The sequence below is a fragment of the Temnothorax curvispinosus genome, unplaced genomic scaffold, assembly GCF_003070985.1.
Source record: "Temnothorax curvispinosus isolate PA1 unplaced genomic scaffold, ASM307098v1 QBEX01010452.1, whole genome shotgun sequence".
Taxonomy (NCBI): Eukaryota; Metazoa; Arthropoda; class Insecta; order Hymenoptera; family Formicidae; genus Temnothorax; species Temnothorax curvispinosus.
In genome coordinates, this window is record NW_020220232.1 from 125,523 (window position 1) to 145,658 (window position 20,136).

General features: G+C 44.2%; 2 protein-coding genes across 3 annotated transcripts in view; one reads left to right on the plus strand and one right to left on the minus strand.

Moving 5' to 3' along the window:
- The window catches only part of LOC112460342 (cullin-3-B-like), a 124,766-nt gene extending 117,001 nt beyond the window's left edge, over positions 1 to 7,765 (minus strand). Inside the window, exon 1 of the mRNA XM_025024987.1 lies at positions 6,520 to 7,765. The gene's annotated coding sequence lies outside the window, so the exon portion shown is untranslated. The remainder of the gene's footprint in view (positions 1 to 6,519) is intronic.
- LOC112460340 overlaps positions 40 to 20,136 on the plus strand; it is a 28,384-nt gene continuing 8,287 nt past the window's right edge. Inside the window, exons 1-3 of one of the 2 annotated variants that reach the window (XM_025024983.1) lie at positions 40 to 2,673; positions 16,247 to 16,746; positions 17,058 to 19,887. In XM_025024983.1, the coding sequence (XP_024880751.1) occupies positions 2,664 to 2,673; positions 16,247 to 16,746; positions 17,058 to 19,887 (3,340 nt within the window). In that variant the 5' untranslated portion in view covers positions 40 to 2,663. Of the gene's footprint in view, positions 2,674 to 8,554; positions 8,644 to 16,246; positions 16,747 to 17,057; positions 19,888 to 20,136 lie in introns of those variants that run through there. The other variant, XM_025024984.1, reaches the window with a different exon arrangement.

Genomic DNA, 20,136 nt, shown 5'->3' on the forward strand with positions numbered 1-20,136 from the left:
CTGTCGTCAACCACGCCAGACGGCGCACCGCTCGCACGCTCTCTCTCTCTCTCTCTTTCGTTGCGTATTCGCCTACTGGCTCTGGCTCTGGCTCACCCACGGGGCTACCTCGCTCTCCGACCCTCTCCTCATTCCTTCTCTCGCTCTCTCTTTCTCTCTCTTCCTCCTCTCTCCGTCCTCCTCTCTTCCTCTCCCCTCCCGCCACTACTCCATACACTCTGTCTCGCGGCGCGGCTACGGAGCCAGCCAGCTACACGGGGCCCGCCAGTTACGCAACAATAACAACGCCGTGAGGAGGTGCGTAGCGTCGTGCGGCGCGCGACACCGCAACGCGACACCGTGGATCGTGCGTAGTGTGTCGACCGTTCACGTTTCGCGGGGAATCACTTGTTGACACCGACGCGGGTGAGACGGAGCTACTCGCGCGGATCACCGGATAAGAACGTTAAGGGGGAAACGGAGAGGTGATCGTCATCGAGATAAAATCGGCTTTCGCGCGCGAATTCCAACCGCGGCCAGGAGCGAAATCGACGGGAGTGACTCCGAATCCGCGCGTGCCGATTCGCAAGAATCGAACGCGATCGAGGGTAAGGTGACGTGTGTGAGAAAAGGTGCGAGAGTGTGCGATTTGAGTATAAATTGTGAGATCGTTGGAGAACGAGGAGAGACCATAAACGGGCGCGCGAGAGTGGAAGATTCGCGCGGGGCACAGAAGGGAGGAGATTCCGAGGGAATTCCGATCGATCGGGATCGAAAGCGAGAAAGCGTGACTTCAAACGCCGGTCGTTGCACGAGGGAAACGCGTGTGAGGCAACTTCGACTTCATCGGCGGGAAAAAAATCTCGCGAAGCCGGGGGACACTCGCGAATGTTACGCACTCGGATGGAGAATACGCTGCAAGTGTCGATCGGCGCGGTAGATCGGTAAGGAACGTCAAGCCGCACACCGGATCGAGTAGTCGGTAACTCGCCTCCGATCGATGAATGGAGCAGTAGTGACGTGTTATCACGCGGCGAGTACGAGAGCGGCCACGAGGACAGAGATCGGCAAGAGGTGCGCCGATCGGTCGATAGATTATCGGTGAATCAGGACCGCGAGCGACGTCGGGGTAACACCGAGTATAAATCGCAACGAGGGACGAAAGTCGCACGCCAGGAGTTTGAGATCGAGCATCAATCTGGTACACAAGATCTCCGGCGGCAAACGAGGTCGCCGCGTCGCGCCGATAGATCGGCCGGAGAATCCGCTACCGATTTCTCGGGAGGGAGACCCCGAGGAGAGGAGAACGCGCGTGAGACGCTCGCGAGCGTCTCCCCGCTGCCGCCCGCGGCCCCACGGCGACGCGTTTAGGCGCCAATGACGTCACCGTGCGAGTGAGACCGCCGGCGGGGGAATTCGCGGTCGGAGTTTCTCGCCGCGCGCGCGGCACGTTTACGCGTGTCCCCGACGCGACGCGACGCGACGCTCGGCAGTGCCGCGATCGCCGGCAATGGTAGCAGCGGTGGTAGTGGTGACCGCGCGGTAGTAGCGGTGTGGTGATCTTGTTCCTCGTCGTCGTCCGTCGTCGTTACCTCGCGGTGGGGGCCAGGATACCCCGTGGAATCCGCGGTGCGCGCGAGTGGCCGATTACACTTTTCTACGTATGTATATGTCGCTCGTCGGCGGGCAATGACTAACCGCGCGCGGCCGATCGCGCTAACGAGAGATATCATATCCGTCGACTCCGGAGCTGCCGATTCGGAGCTATCGCCGTTGTCGTTATCGTCGTCAGCGCCGGTCAGACGGGATTTGCATAGCAAACAGATTGACGCGCTCGTAGTAAGTGGATAACGAGAAGCGAGAAATCGCGCGCGTACACCGTATATAGCGCGAGAGATCGCGCCCGCTTGTGTGCGGCTCGCACGCGGGTGAGTGTGTGAATATCGCTCAGTGCGTACGTGCGTGCGTGCGTGCGTGCGTACGACTGGCTCGCGGTGCCAGCAGGAGGGAGAAAGAGAGAGAGGGAGAGAGAAAAAGAGATAGAGGATACGACGGACGAGGCAAGTGCGGAGCTTAAAATAGAAGAGTGACTTCGGTTTAAGTACGTGGCGGGAGGACGGAGCGAGTAAAACGAATCGGAGAAGAGAAGGGTAGATGTTGTGCTCACTTTTTCCCCACCTCCGGATTTCTGTGATACGTTCGAATTCTACGTTTCTCCGTGGGTGAAAGAGGGAACAACGGGAGAGGAGACGACGAGAATACACATACACACGCACACATATATTACATATATATATATAAATATTTCGCGGTGGAGTGTGTTTCTTCTGTGATAATTCCTATAGTGCGTATTGTATTGGTGGAACGCGCGAGAGAGGAAAGAGAGAGAGAGAGAGAGAGAAAGAGGGTGACCGTGTCTCTCACGCGCGCGACACTTTTCTCTTTTTCCCGCCTGTGTGTCGTTGGGAAAAAAGGAAAGAGGATCCGTCGATCCTCAGCGAGGCAGAGATCGCGCCTCCAGCAAGCGAGCGCTCGCCCATCGGAAAGGAGGCGTCGGCTCGCTCTCTGTCCCACGCGATGGATCGTGACTCGTGTTCGTATTTCTGCGGAGGCTGCGAGAGGACCGCCGCCGAGGGCCGAGCTATGCCGATGGAGTAACAAGTGAGCGGCGAAGCGGCGTTGCCATGACGACAGGTGAACCATGAGTCTCTCCCCGTAGTTCCCTCCCGCCTTGTCCTCCTCTTCCGCGGCCCCCCTCACTACAGTCACTACCAGTCCCCCTGCTCTCTCGTCCCGCCGTCACTCTCCGCGCGGCATGTTTGTTGTCCCTCTTTTCCTCTGACCCCGTATACTCGCGAGATATGATGCGACAACAGTGCCTCTGTCTTTCTCTCTCTCTCTTCCTCTCCTGTTCTCTCGCGCATTGTGGACGTGCTCTCCGATCTCGATCCTCCTCTCCTGGTTCGTCACTCCACACTCTCTTTCTCTCTCTCTCTGTCTTTCTCTCTTTTTTCTTCTCTCTTTCTCCTTCTTGACGCTCGCTGTTTCGTTCTCCTTTTTCGGTCGCTCCCTTCCTTCTCTGTGGTCTCATCGTCTCGATACACTGACGTGTTTTCGTGATACTCGGAAAGCTGAACGATCATGAGAGAAAGAAGAGAGAGAGAGAGAGAGAGAGAGAGAGAGAAAGAAGATTGGATTCTTTTCTGACCAGTTTCGTACATTGTGAACAGTGTTACGATCGCGTTGTAAAAATTTACGAGGGATGCTGCGGTCGTTACGTCAAGTCCACCGTCAGCATCGCTGGCTCCTCTATTCGCTCCCCTCCCCACTTCTTTTTACAAACCGGACCGCGTGCGAGCATCGCGTATACGATAGTAATTTCGGCCTTCAATCTTGCGTGCGCGTTTGCGACACGCACACCTATATGTGCGCATACACGTTCAACGACATCTTTACCCGAAAGGCGTTTTTGTCACGCTGAAAAGTTTTCCGATAAAAAGAGAGGGAGATACACAGATAATGACAGCAATCGCTTAGCATTATCACCGCTGACTAACGTTTCTATCCTTGAAAATACAGCGCAATCTTAACTATAGTCTTTATAGACCTGCAACCGCGCTTTATATTGTTAACTCACTAAATGGACACACGAGAAATAATATATCCTACTTGTACAGAAATAGCATTTTTATGTAAAAAAAGTCCGACATTAACAGCAAATAGATTGATGAAGAGAAATAGCAATCGTCACACGAACAATTTCCTAGAGATTCATTATATTCTCCTTATAGTTTTCCAATAGATTTTTTAATAAAGTTGGCGGCAAAATCTCACTTAATAAAAGTCTCATTGAAAACAAGTAATTTCGAAACACCCGTTAGATCACGAAGAATCAGTACGCAAATTAAAGCTGTAGATAACTCGCAAGTTATAATTAATCGCTGGTCGGTATTTCTCCAGTATATCGCTTGGTCGACCACCTCTGGTCAAACAAGTACATGTGAACTTCGAGAGAGATAGGCACGACAAAGTTCCAGAACGAGTAGATGGCGGGGAAACAATTTTTGAACTGCACAGATTTATAAGTTCTTCTCTCTCTCTTTCTCTTCGCTTCTTCTCGTCCCTCTGCTCCGAATAATCCTTTGTGAGGATCTCCCCCCTTAAAGATATCGATTTAATTTATTTAAATACATAATAGGCAGTCATAAGAACAGTTATTAAATTAAGAACAAAAACCAAACTAATAAAATTATTGTCTATTTGTCTGTTAAGTATTATACAAGTTATTAAAAAATATAATTTGATTATCGTAAAAATATTTCTTTGTTTTTTCTTTAAAAAAGTGTATTATTCACATCAAGTTGCTTGAACTGCTTATATTTAATTCTTATTTATCTCTAATTTATTTATTAATGACTCAGAAAAACATCTTTTTCAATTGATATTCGTATCATATCTAAATGCGTGAATACTGACGCTAAAGTATCCAAAGAACATTTTTCAATGCTTTCTAATAATCATGCATCGATGGGCATGCTTCTTCGAGTAATCGCTCCGCACTCACGCACGCAACGTCCGTTGGTCGAGCGGCGTTGGATGATGCCGTTTTAGCATGCTTAGCGCGTAGGCCACGCGATATTCCAAGTACGCTGAGCTATTTTCATGCTACGCCGAGAAGACACAGAGAGCGAGCGAGCTCCGCGGAGTACAAGACGCGCGTCTCTCTTGCCTATAGCGACGGTGACACGACGACGAAGCGGCGGCGACCTACGGCCAAGCCGTATAAAGCCGGAATCGGCCGCACCGCGAGTGGGATCGTCGGAATTTCTCTCGATTTGTCGTCTATTCGTGGAAGGGATTCCCGGGCCGGAGTTGCAAGCCCAAGATTCAGACTGCAACGCGTTACTCCACTCACAGATATTTCTATCCGTGAGTGGGGACCAGTAATTCGAATGCTATGCAAAATTCTCGAATCATTCCGTCTTATGGGCAAATAGCGCGATTCGTGTCAAAACAATGAGCGCTTAAAGTAAATATCGGAATCGGGGAGCTATTCGTCTAATTAAGAGAGACATTGTTTTAATTTCGAGAATATCCGGATAATATCCACATTCCTTGTCCGCGAAGAGTACTTGTATAATGAAAACGGAACAGAATAAGAGAAGTAGTCGCCTATAATGCTTAACATTTCTTTGAAACAAGCATAAACACGCGATGAACTTGGCGGCTGTTTTGTGTGTAAACAATAGCACGGTAGCACGCGAAGATGATAGTACAAGCCCGTGGAACAAGTTAAAGAAACGTAGAATGAAGGAGATTTATATTTGTGTAAACAGTCTCGTTTTGAAATGAATTCGACAAGTGATGCTTATAGTAAATGTTAATTTTTGAAGCAGCGTTATTGATTCATTTTGTTCTCTCGAAAGTCTATCAATTAGAAAGGCGTATAATTACAGAAACAGCGTTAAAATGGGTTATAATGAAAATGATAAAAAAATTGAAAATTTTATCTTTTTTTACATCATTTTCCTTATTTATTAATGTGGAAAATAGTTACGTATACAGTAGCAATTGTCTGCACATATGCCTACAACGCACAATGTAAACACGATTATGATCGTAAAAGTTTTAATTACAAGAGTATCGATTGCGATAGATAACACCGCGATAACTTCGTTTACTATCAGTTCGTTATGATATCCTCGTTTCAGATACCGTGAACAAAATACAGTAACTCGAGTATAAGAGAAATTCTCCCGTGGTTTACCGGAGAATGCCTTCTTTTATATAGGGGAATATGGAGACGTCAGGCGGTGGATTATTCCCCGACAAGAATCTCAATTGATTGCTTATGTGGAATTCTCGCGCTACACGTAAATCTGACGAAGAAATTCGATCTGTCGTGATATTCAACATGCATTATGCGGAAGAGATCGCCGTTGACGATTGACACATTTCGCGGAATCGCTTTTTATCATCGATTTGTTTGCGCAGCTTCTTGTGAGTCGCTTAGAGAAAACTGCTAAGTAATTAACGCGCCAGTTGCACAAAAAACACAAAAACATCATGTAAAATGATGCAAAATATTTAATCGCATAAACGCGTTGCGCTAAAAAACCTTGTTATCGATATTTAATCGTCTCAATAATTTATAACTAAAATGAATTTTATAATTAAAAACATACAAACGCGTATATTTTTAAACACGCAGATACTAAACTCTTGCTGCCTTAAATCAAGTCGTATGATTTTTTGGAGGGTGTAATCGATGTCATTGATATTGGTTTTCCCAAAATGGAATTACGAGATCAAATGGAAAACTCGTGTTTCGCGGCGCAAACATCCGCGAGTTAAAATATCTCGCGAAAGGCGGCGGTCGCGCGTGATACAATGAAATTTACTTTACTCGCTATCTGAATTTACTTTAACTGTCCGTGCACCCCCATCGTAAATCCAACCGAACTTCATTACGCTCGCTCGGCGATACTATAAACCTGTTACGGTCTTGTAATAAGCTTAAAAGGATTGTACGACACTCACCCATTCTCGCCAGACGTATCCTCCAGGTTCTTAATCGCTACCACGTGATCTCTCGAACTTGGCTCCCTCTCATTGAACGAATGGTGTGATAATTTTTTTACATGCACATACACATACACGCTACTCTGTGAATGATGACAATGATTGACTTTCCATAAAATTTTCACAAAAAAGAAATCGATTTCACATCTTTATTAAGGAGTTTAGCCTTGAAACCGTTTTTTATGACAATGAATCACTGGCAGTGTGCATTAATTTATATTTACTCTCGGCGCCCACTAGCAATAAGAATTAAATCACTAATTCAATTTCAAGCTAAATGAGAATTCCGACTTTGACGTACGGTGGATTGACGGCGGACGTCAAATCGGGGAGATACAGTTATAATATAACATATCGCGTTCCACACGTTCCATCGTGACGTGAAGATCAGCAATTGAGACTACTACGTTTAATTGTAGCGAGGCTTATCGCGTTGTTCTTCGACTAGCATTAATAACCGTATCTCGCACGTTTGTTTTCGCGGAAAGGAAGCCACAAGAAACGTTGGCGTGTAGCAGAGTCACTCGCGTCGAAACCGGAAGAATTGCGTTATTTACTCGGTAAACACTCGTCCCAATTTTCAGGAACGCTCGCGGTATATACACGTTAAATAAATGTCCGTTCTCTCACGGGATCGTCAATTGATCTTCGGTGAATTTGCAATTCATAGAGGTGCGTCGTAGTATTTGTAATGAGACGCCGTTCAAATACGAAGAATTCGCTATTAGATTTATCCTGTGCGTCATGATGGCACATATGAAAACAGCTATTAGTGATAACGGCGCATTCGTCAGTGATAGAATTATAATTAAACGAATCGGAAGGTAAATATGAGGTCATGTTGTTTACACGACCGATACAGTGACACTTGAATGACTCAATCAAGTCGTTTTCATTTAAGATCTAGAGTACTGCGACCACGTATATCTATTTTGCATTATTCTTTAGTGTTGAATTATCAGATTCTTATCGACTACAGTGACTACACGAAGTGACGATTAAGACAGTGTGCGCAAGTTAAATGATGTAATGACAGAGAATGAAGAGAGCAAAATTAAAATCTCGATCGCTGATTCGCTTTCCCTCGCACAAATATCTAATAGGCAGTCGAATGAAAGCTTAACGATATTTCACCGAAATTAAGATTAACGAGCGTTACTTTTAATACGGAGGAATATAAAGTAAATTGAGACAAGAAATCGAAAGTAGAACAAAAAATTACAGAGTAAAAAAATTTGTGTTGTATGCGCGCAAATGTGTGTTGTGTACGTATGAACGGAGAAAAACATCCGTATCATCAGTTCAGTCTCGAAGAGAGTCTCCTTTCTTTGGGAAGCACTGGAGTGGGAAGGGAAAGGAGGGATTCCGGATAGGCGGCCGTGAACGTCCTAGGGCACGTAGACGCACGGCGGGGTGCGTGACCCAATCACCCGTTCACCGGCAGCGAGCGAGCGGAGCGGCGTGGATTCGTGTCGAGTCTCTCCGCCGGCACGCGGTGGGGGACTACGGGGGACTATCGCGCGGAGCCGGCGCGGCGGAGCGGAGTGCGGTAGCGCGCGCGCAGAGTGTCGGGCGGAATCCCCGAGCGCGCGAGCGAGACCGTTCGCGCGTGTATGACTGTGTGCGTCAGTGGTGGCCGTGCGAAGGCCGACGGTAGGGGAGAGAGTTGCTCCGTCAGACGCAAGCAGGCGGCTGATAGACGCGGGGGAAAGGAGAGGTAGGGAATGCCGCTTCTTCGTCAGACGCACGCGGCGACCGCGACGGCGACGGCGGCGGCGGCGGCGGTGGTTCGGGTTGCGCGCGTGACTCACTTGTACATCGCGGGAATCTCCCGCTCTCTCGCCGGTGGCAGCACCGCACAACCTCGAGAGACCGCGCCGCGTGTGCACGAGTATCACGAGTATACGGTCAGACTGAGAGGAACGAAGAGAGGCGGCGGCGGCGGCAGTGACGGCGACGACGGCAGCGGCCACCGCACGATCGGAGAGTTCATCCGGTGCAACGACGCGCGCTTGGCCGCCGCACAGACCCGCTACGCGATACACCAGTGTTTCCCAACCTCGCTTCCGCAGCGATTCTAACGTGATCTAATTTCTACAGGAATATTGTAACCCGTAATAACAATCGTTAATTCGACGATGATTCCAATACTTTAGATGTAAACGAGATAGTTTAATCAATTGGAAGCGGAATAGCAATGAGTTTTACAAAGTATTGAAACTTTGCACACGTTTGAATCATCTCTGCGTCGTATTACATATCATTCCATAAATAGTTAAAATAGTAAAAGTTGTATACTAAATATATTTCAATAAGACACAGAAGAGATTGGTTTCCAAATGGTTTACGTAAGAAAAATATTGCGCATCACTGATTTGATTTACGCGAAATGCTGCATTGAGTGGACGTTAATTGGACGACGTATTCGTATATCTGGCACACGCACAATCTGGCGATATAACCACGATAAACGTGACAATAAATATGCTGTCCACATATGTTAAAATGCTATTAACAAACAGTTATAAAATTACTGACGCTGCATCGAATGGATATACGCCGGAACAACGCTATCCACGCTATAAAAAGCAACATTCTACCGTTACTATCGATTACCGCATCAGTTAAATTAAACTTCACCCCATACCAGCAGAAAAGAATCAAGTAGTTATCGTAAGCTTAAATAGAATTAATGACCGAGCGCGGGGAACTGACCCGGGGTCTGACTCAGAATCAACAAGAAGTCTCGATGTTTCGGCACGCTCGTTTCTCTTACGTGTTTTGTAGGATTCCCGCCGAATTCGTCACGTTAAATATTTAAAAGCCCACGGCATCGCCAAAATTATCTCATTTCCTCCTCGATGCGGGGAACACGGTCGAAGGATCGGCGATCTCTCGTCGGCGAAAGTCGCGAAACCGCGCAGCCGGTTTCCGCAATCCGGTGTTCGATAACGCTCTCGACACCACTGATTCACGTACGACGACGGAATTCCGAGCATTCGCTGTACTTCAGTGTACAGGTGCGAGGAGAGGCACCAACGTCGTTGTTGTATAATAAAACAGAATGGCGCAATGCCATTCAAGCCTGATTTCCCGTTTATCAATTGAGCCAGATAAGAACGAGCTGCATGGACCTTCTTATGTTTCGCGCAATAATTAATCGACAAGTCGTGGTCGCGTTTTCCTACTTAACCACGCACTACGTGCGATTGATAAAATCGTGCTATACATAAATTATGTCTAGCGCGATTTGAATCCCGCGTTAAAACCTGATAATAAAACAGGAACAAAGTGAAAAAGAAAACATTAAAATCTAATAAAAGTATCAAAATCTTGACTTAAAGCTAAAAAACTTAATTGCGAAAATTATTATTAGACTGACAAGGACTATAATCGTCAATTTTAAGCGCGGCAGTTAAAGTTGTCAAGACTCGTTGATGACATATGATTGATCAACTTTTTTGTAACGTATCGAGATGAAAAATAAGAGAGATAAAATTGAAGATAAAATTTTGAAGACTTCGCACACAAACGGTAGAGGCATTAATTGAGAATCAGACGTGCGAAAATTGAGGCATGATGGGATTAAGTCGCGGTCAGTTGAACGAGCGTTTAACGTGTCTGACGCGTCCGGCATAAAACGATTAACGAATTGTCAGGTCCATATAGCGTACGGTGGCATGATGTACGTTGTACGACGTATACGGCAGACTGAACGAACTATTCATAGGTTGCAATTGGTCGTTTGTACGAGTTTACGCTTCGCCTCTTCGAACTCTCACTCAGGATTAAGCTAATATCGTGCGAAACTATATCTACAACTTGCTTATCATATCCACTTAAACGGAACAGAAAATTGCATTCTCCACATTTCTCATTTAATAATTTAAAGAAAAAAAAATAATTAAAATAATCTTAAAATACTGCCTATTTTTTCTGATCGAATATATAATTTTGACTAATTTTTATGCAGATTTTTGTGTTATATTTAGTTAAAAAAGATGCTTATCAAAACTTGACCACTAAACCCTGATCACTTGATTTTTGTTGTGTCTACAATCGTGATTTTTGGATGAGAGAAACGTCACGCTTTATTTTTCGATTTATTAGATACGATCGTAAATTGTATAGATTCACCTTACGTTTGCGTTACGTTTTGGCTAAACATAATGAAATACAACAATGAGAGTTATATCTTCACGCGTCTGCAGATGCATCGTTAAGAGAGGGGACCGAGGTCCAGGGAGCGAGCTATCAAGATAGAGAGCAAACAGTAATAACCAATACATCAATAAAATATCTCAGCTCGCGTAATCTAGCTCTCTTTATTGGGGTTTTATTCAGGCTGGAGAAAACGACGATATAGGCGAGATCGCTAAACTCGTCGACCGAAAGTCCGAAAATAAAACTTTATGCCGTCCGTAACTAATTTTATTCGCGTACAATGGTACGCCAAAAATCTGATATCTTCTCTGACGCGGTGACGATGGATCTAAAATAAAATGGTAGAGGCAGTTTTATTTTAAGCTAATTTCTTTATTTCGAAGAATTTTATTTTAGGAATTTTATCGGTACGATTGACGATTCCTTACGAGATGCGATGACATTTCGTAACAAAATTAAGAAACGGATTGGAGATGAAAATGATTCTCGCATAAAACCGTGTTACGATTTTCGGGATATACCATAGTACTTGTCAATTGAAATTCCGGATGAAAAGTAGCAAATGTCAATGCAAGATAAGGTCACGTCGATTTTTATTCGTCTATGCCAAAATAAATTGAAATCTTACGATTTTATTAATTAAAGTTCTGTAAAAGCTATTGACGAATAAACTCTTCCATTTTTCATATAGAGGTTTATCTGAAATACATTTTTCATTGTCTCCCACACATTTTTGTCTTGCGAAACAAATTATAGGACATAATTTATTTTAACGCGGTTTTTATTTTCCTATAACCACATAAAAATTATCAAGCTGTAACAAGGTACCTGTTAAATGTTATTTCGCTTACGCTTCTTACGGAATTAAACGCATCCATGGAATCTAGCGCGTTATTCGCAGAGAAATAATTGCGGCGTATTTTATACTACCGAGTATAGTCCCGACCAAAATCTGCATCTGCGTTTGTGCTCGAAATGCAAACAAAACGTATCGTGACCCATTTTCGTCGCTCTGCGGACTGTGCTAGTGCATGCGAGCCGTATTTATTGCGCTGCCATACGCGTTCGCAAAGTATATTCGTTACCTGACAGCTTGGGCGAGTATATGCGTCTATAATGCACGAATAACTTCAATAACAAGCTGTAATTTCAGGCAAATATTTGAGAGGCCGTTAATTGAACAATCCGAAACTCCGAACGATACACTCTCGACTATAATATCCTTTCGCTGTTCATCTCTTCAATTTATCGACGTTATCAGCCTCGATTCGCGACAGCGAAAACGCGATACAATTAAAACGCGAAGGATTTCTTCAACGTTCGCGGATAATCCTACTATTATGTTATGTGCTCAATTTGGAAGAAGAACTTCCTAACTTTTAACCTATGTAAATTGCAAATTATAATGCAGCTATATACTCTTAAGATATGAGTCAAAATCTACTCTTGAATATTGACCTGATGCAGTATATGTATATCATTATGTACAGTACTGTTATAAAGATACTCGTATACTTCTTTACAGTCAAATAATATTGTGTACACACAAGTACACACTACTGCGACACATAGACGCCTTATGCAAATTTGCGATAGCGTGAAAATATCACCGGCGATGCCGATGATTCAGTTTCCTCGCGCACAAACTTTCAAGTCCGCAACACATAAAACATCCTGCGATAATACGCGCGTAGATACCGCGCGCGTGTAAACCATAGAAACTGATTGTGAGTGAATAAGAATGGATTTAATGGCAAGCCGTCGTCATTTCATTCATCTCTGCCGGAGGAGAGCCCAATGAAATATGCGTGTTCGCGTCACGCGTATCCTCCCACGGTCCGCTCACAAAGGAGTCTTTTTTTAATCCGCGCGGATCGACTTATTGTACTCGCATGCACCGTAAACTTCGCAGCCGCAGGTACAATTAACGTGATTCATCTCGTATTCGCCGATCAGAATAATAAGGCATCGTTGTTCCGATAAGACACGATACAAAGATAAAATTATATTAAATTAATGTTGATCTAAGAATCTGTTGAAATCGATAGAAGTGCGAAGCTGGAGGTGCGCGAATTGTGAACTACACTTTCGTAAAACTTCGTTTATTATTGTACGAGTTTGCAACGCTTAAATAATATCGCATGACATTTTGGTGGCTTTTACTTTAGATGTCTAAGAATCAAAAATTTTATGGCAGTCTCTTTTCCGAGCGAAGGAAATTGCCGCTGCCAAATGGACCGTCGATGTAAGTCTCGTCGTCGTTTGGACGTGGCGGTGATTCTCCGCGAGAAATGCCTCCGTCGGCGAACGAGATTGGCTCGCGTTCTGCCAGCTCCTCTCGCGCTTCTTTTTTTGTCCTCCTCCTCTCTCTCTCTCTCTCTCTCTCTCTCTCTCTCTCTCTTTCTCTCTCATCCTCTCCCTCTACTTTATTTGCGCGTATAAATAGCGCGGTCCAAAATTACCGGGTACTTCGGCGAACGGTGCCGCGAAAGTGGCGTCCAAGAAAAGGCCGGCGATTTCTGCTAGTTATAAAAATATACACGGGAACGACGTGGACGCCCGGTTGGCGACGCGCATTCTTCAACGAGGGATACGATGAGGGCAACTATGTAGACGAAAAGAAAGAGAGGATATAGAATTATTCATAGGCCTTAAGCCTTTGCGACCTGAAGTGATGACAATCAGTATGTAAAGATAAACGATTATGCAAAAGGAATGAAACTCGTTTTTTTTAATGGAAAACGAGGAAAATAGGAACGAATTGTGATATTTTAAGACATGATAAATATTTTTTTCATTATATACATATATATATATATATTAGAACTGAGCAAAATATATTAAATTCTTCATGAAACTGTTTATTTGTCACAAATCTGTTTTTGCATTCATTGTCATGAAGTAAAACTTATTTTCTTCTAAAAAATGCTAATACCAATATTGCCAAAATGTAATAAAATTTAATTTCTCATGATTGACGATTATATTCTTGAAGACGATGACAATCAAGTTTTAACGGACTGGGAATTGCGGATTTTAAGCTTGCAAATGTTCATAACTCGACGGTGAACTTAATCAAAAATTTAAAACACACGCGGGAGAGAGAGAAGAAATATATCCGCTTTGAATAATTTATACGTTATACGTATATAATGACGAGATATAGAAAGTTTCTAAAAAGTTAAAATGTATATCGCGTATATCAATTTTAAAAACTACTAGTGAGAAAATTTACAAGAGGAAAAAAAAGACTCTTGAGAATCTTTGGTAATAATATTTAATGTCTTGTAACTTGAATGGATGTCAAGCTAGTAATTTCGGTAATTGTGTATAATTACTGCTATACTAACTTGAACATTTCATGGAATAAATACGAAATAATTTCGAAATATCTTTGTACATGTTGATAATATCAGGTTAATGACTGTATCAAAGGTGTAACGAACCAGTTGGCGTCAGCCGGATGCGATATTTCGACAATACTATCGACCTATATACATCGATTAATCGCGTAATTATTGCATCGCGTCGAGAAAAAGAGGCAAATATGCCGAAAGACTGAGTACGATCTTAAATAATCCACGGTAAATAATTTGTCGTCGATCAGTCGCGCCGATGAGCAAACACGGAAACGACCTCGGTTGCTTATAAATGAAAATGCAGGCGCAGAGAAGTCTCGCTCGTTCACGTAAATGAATCTGAACGGTTGAACCCGTCCCCAACTTCCGCTTTCGCAACCTCGCATTGCTGTATAATTCTGCGGAGATGACCTGTCACGCCTTGAATATTGAACACGTGGATAATTGCGTTTGAATCAATATCTGCTTAAAATATTACGATATTTTATCAAACGACGTTAATATATTAATATCATTTAATTAATTTAATGATATTAAATTTCATTTATGCATAATAAATATATAGAATTTTATCAGAATTAAAAAAGCTCTTACTTATAAAATTGTTGATTTGTCAATGTGTCAGAACTATTATATACATATCAATATACGATGATTATCTAAGCATTAAAGCTATATCTTGTGTTGCTACTTGCTACGTGATAAAAAAAAATGAAGTGAATCTCACAAAGGATGCCCTAAAATAACGTGTATTTAAAAGCATGTCCATTAGAGCGAAATCTAATAGAATTGGCGTACCGCAAGATACGTAATCGAATTTCCTAATTGAATTATTTGCGGGAGTTCTTATGTGATCATCGGTATTTTCCCCGTATGTATCACTCGTTTTAGCTATGGCTCGGCTATTTCTCCGCTGCGGAGAAAAATATCTATTGACAGATTATTATTAGCGATTATTCACGGCCAAGTATTTTCCCGATCGCGAAAGTGTACTGCGAAATAACTAATTACTTTCCTTGTGCGGGATAGATGGTAAATTATATATATATATTTGTTGTATTTTTATACCTTTTCTTGATATTATATTTTTATATCTTTATCTTATATGACGAAATTAATATGAAAATAAATGCGCTGTCACCTAGGACATGTTGTATGGAAATAAAACGCACCACCGCTGATATAAATATATTCAATACGTTAAAAATGAGATGCAGATAAACATATTTTTTTCGAATCAAAAGCATGTAGTACTTATATGTACATTCACATTATTTGTAATAATTTATACTTTTTCTTCATTATTTTTTAATATACTGTACGATATATGAAATTCTGTGTAATTATAAATATAATAATGATATTATGGGCAACGTCTAAAAATCGAGAGACAGCGTTTTTTAAATGTAACTTTAACGTAATGTTGCGTTTGAGATCTCGATCGTGGTTCGACGCAATTACTAGTAACAAATCAATTCACTTTTATGCGTCATGTAATCGCTGGTGCTACGTAATCGATGGAACATAATATAACGCATATACCGGCATATATCAAACGCGTGTCAGTATTTTCTTATCCCACATCGAGAGTACATTAACGCCTATGTATTTATGAAAACGTCATAAGGCAATTGACACAGTGGACTAGAATTTTCCAATCGGCGTCACCGTGATACTTTGCTTGGCACGACCTCGAGCACTTTCCTTATGTACGATCGTCGTCGCGCACGTGTCACTCGAACTCGTCGTCATCATAAATACGACGCGTCATTAGCGTCGTTATGTAAGATCACTTTGCGTGTAATAAAAAAAAATCTACTTGATATCCGTGTTATTTCGGGGGTTTTTCACGCGTTTATTATTTCCCAACGTCAACACTTTAGCACGCTGTTGCGGCAAAGATGATCGGTGATTAAAATCGAATTAATCGACGCCGGTCCGCTTCGCGGAATAGCCTCGGCGTTTCGCGCAGAGTATCGAGAATCCTTCGTGAATCACCTCCCCTCTCGACACGGGACATCATGCACGACGACGTCCGTTCTCGCATCTGAGTCACCTGAGAGCCCACCCGCGCATGATCTCGCCTTCTCTTTTTCACTCTCCGCTCCTTTTCTTCCGCCGTCAGTCGACAGTGATTTTAAATGTGCCGCGCTGTTTTGCAGAGACCCATACTGTGGCGATGACAGACCCACAGCTGACCAATAATAATAACAACAACAATAACAACAACAACAACAACGATGGCGAGCCAAAGTACCTGCACAAGAAGTTCAAGAAGATGGCGACGACCGAGGTTGCGCCGAAAATCATCGAGAAGGAGGGCACGGCAAACAACGTCGCCTCTGGTGAGACGCCCAAGCGTAAGGACGACGACAAGGATGGCAAGGAGTCGTCGAAGGAACTCGGCAATAAGCTCGAGCCTTCCCCGGAGCCGGCAGGGGCAGTCGAACCCACCGCCGAGTCCCGGAAGAGTGGTTACGCGTGCCCTTACTGCCCGATGACGTGGACCAAGCCGAGTGTCCTTCAAAAGCACATCAGGGCACATACGAATGAACGGCCGTATCCGTGCGCGCTCTGCGGAATCTCCTTCAAGACCAAATCGAATCTGTACAAGCACTGCAGATCGCGCTCTCACGCGCACAAGGTGGAAAAAGGAGAAAAGGTAATCCATTAATTAAATTACTAAAATTTAACTAATTTAACAGACTTCGACAAAATCTTGATATTGAAAGAGAATTAACAATGTAATTATTGATTAATACCTTAGGTTTAATCTCTAATAAGGCGTTTGCAATTTTCTCGCATTCAATCAATAACAATTTAGTTTACCAATTAGGCAATTCAATACTTTTCGATGTTTAATTAATATGCGTGTAATAAAAAAAAAATCTACTTGATATCCGTGTTATTTCGGGGGCTTTTCACGCGTTTATTATTTCCCAACGACAACACTTTATCTACGGTTTTTCACAGGTGTCCGAGGATTCCGACATAAGTCTGTCAGATAGCGCCAGTAATGGCACTGGGACACCACCGCCGCCGCCAGCTTCTACGCCTACAACGGCAACGACGACGGTATCTACTGCCGCAGTTAAGACCGTGAAGACCGGCAAGATCTACAAGCCGAAGTTTCAAGCCCGAACGGCCCTGCAGTGCGTGAACAGCGACACCGAAACGTCTTCCTTATCGCCCAGTTCTTCCAACAGTTCCTCCTTGTCTTCCTCCACGACCGCCTCTGCTTCCAATTCTGTTAAACCGAACGCGGAACAGTTGCAGGAGCACATCGACAAGATCATCACGGACAATCAGGCGATCGTTGACGCAGTGGATCCATGTTTGCACAAATTAATGCATCGCCAGCAGAGTTTAGTGGAGACGAAGCAGTCATTTGAACAGCAGCCGTTGAACTTGTCTTCCGCGGAGGAGTCTTCAAACAGCAGAAAGCGTTGCTACAGCGACAGTTGCGCTCAAGAAGCGAAAGACAGTGAGCTTCCAGAGAGTTCGATTATCAAGGATCTCTTGTTGAAAACTCGCGGTTCCATGAACGGACCGATAGCAGAGACCGCCGTAGAAAACTTCGTCTGTCCTAAATGCAACATCCCCTACACTAGCATAGATAATTTAGAGGCTCACAGTAGATATTATTGTAGTAAGGGTATCGACAGTTCTCGAAAAGGAGCCGATTATCATGCGGACTTAGAGAAACGAGATTCTGATTTCGATGTGAAATCTTCTGATTATTACAGTACCTTGCAACCGTTACCCTCGCCAGGTCCTCTGCTGGGTAATACCAGACTAGTCGACGCGTACGCTCCACCTGCTAAGAAGCAAAGAACGGAATCCGTGCCGACCAGTTTAAGATCATTGGAAGAGCTCAGCAAATACCCGCGTCCGAACTCGCTACAGATGTTCGGCGGTGAAGTGAGGATTCTCGACAACACAGGCGAGGTGACGAAAACGATGAGAATCGAGCCACGACAGACGAATTCGCCCACGAACGAGCACGTAGTCAACAGCAAGTGCATGAACTCGGAGACGGCGTCGATAGTGGTGAAATCGGGACTTCATTCTGGCGGTACCATGATGCACAAGCCGCCAGGCACATCGGCCAGCACGTCCAATTCTTCCATATCCTTGCCCAACGCGCCGAAGATATTGGCGCCCATCATACCGAACATATCAACCCCGAATATAGCGCCAACCATGTCCTGCTACGACTACTTGGGGCCTCTCAACCCGCTGACGAGTATCACTGCCTACAATCCGTTGACTCTGCCGCAAGCTGGTATCACGAATATCCTCCATGCTGGAAAGGTGATACCTTATGTACCCGGTATGCCCGGACCGCACACTCTGACCGGTACACCGACCATAGACATATCTCCGAGTATAACGGCCGGCGAAGCCGGTTACAAGGTGATACCAGGCCTACCGGGCCTACATATGGTACCTCAGCCGCTGGATCTGGCCAGTCCGGTGAAAGTACAGTCCAGCATGGTGCCTGGGATGCCTAGTCCGTTGTCTGGACATGTTCCTTCCATGTTAGATCAGCCTTTAGACCTGGCCAGTCCGGCGAAGGAATCGATGAAAATCAGCTTCAAGACACCCAACGGCGACGGTCTGAAGAGCGGTTTGACCAGTCCCAAAGTTCCTAGCGTTAAGGTTGAGACCTCGACGGACAAGTATCGCACGAGGGTACCGTCGACTCTCGGCGGAGAGACTGGTAAAACGGAGCTCGATCGTCATATCAAAAATAATACGACAGTGAAGTACAAGGGTATAGAGAGCCCGCGAGAGAGGAAGGATTTCACATACGACAAGAGCCCGAAGCTGGACAAGGCTTTTAGTTATCCGAACGGCGTGGACCCCACGATTTCTTCGAACTCTTACAGCAAAATGAGATATTCGCCCAAGACCATTTCGGAAAGTAGGAAGAGATCGTCAAATTGGGGAGTCAGTGAAGTGGATGCTGGCAGAGCAGCTCCGGTAGACACGCACACTGCAATCCCTAAGTACGACTTGCCTCCTCACGAAAATGGTCGATTAAAAAACAATGTCTCCTCGGATCCACGTGGATGGATCAAGATCGCGGATGGATACGGCGGATTCAACGGCGCCAAAATGAAGGCCGACAACGCGCCATCGGTGATACTTGTGAACTTAGATTCTTCCAAGACAGAAGTGCCAACGAAAACTTCCGTAGAATTAATTGTTAAGGACAAGCAACCCGAGGCCAAGTCGCCGAAAAGTGGCAGCGATGTCGCTAAAGAAACGACTAGTGCTAATAAGTTCTTGAGACCCACGTCTCTGCCATTGAAACCCGGTACGTTTACGCCGAAGAAGCATCACGGGATCACGCCCACGGCGAATACACTTCCTCTCATCAGTCCGGAGACTCCGCGACCCAAGAAGTCGTACGGACAACTATATCTAAATGGGCATGCCTACACATATCTGGGACTCAAGTGTTCCACCAGGTTGTTTTATTGTACCCTGAATCGACCGCAGCCAATGTATGTCACGCAGCAGCACGGTCTGTCGATGTACTCCAATTGGAAGATATGCAAGGAGGCACCACCAGACGTGGATATGGCGCACTACGACTCTCGGCATAGGCCTCTCAATTACACTACCGCGTGGAAGAAACAAGAGGACATTCTAACGCACTCCTCGCAAAGACCAACCACTCCCACCAGTCCGGACAGCGGATTAGAGAGTGACATGCAGGAGAAGACGAAAAGGGTGAAGATATTTGACGGAGGCTTCGAGAGTAACGAAGATTACACTTATGTGCGCGGAAGAGGTGAGATATATTTAAATATATTGTGTTTTTCAAAATAAAACGGTTTATGCAGTCATCAAAATTTTCTTAACGATCTTATTCTAAAATCTTCATATGTAGTACGTGCATGATGTAGTTTACTATTTTTTATTAATGTAATTCATAAAATTCGTAATATAATTCAATTTTCGTTAATGACGTTTTAGAGCTGTAATCTTAACATTGTAACTATTGCATTGAAATAAAAGTTTAATTATTACGTATATATTA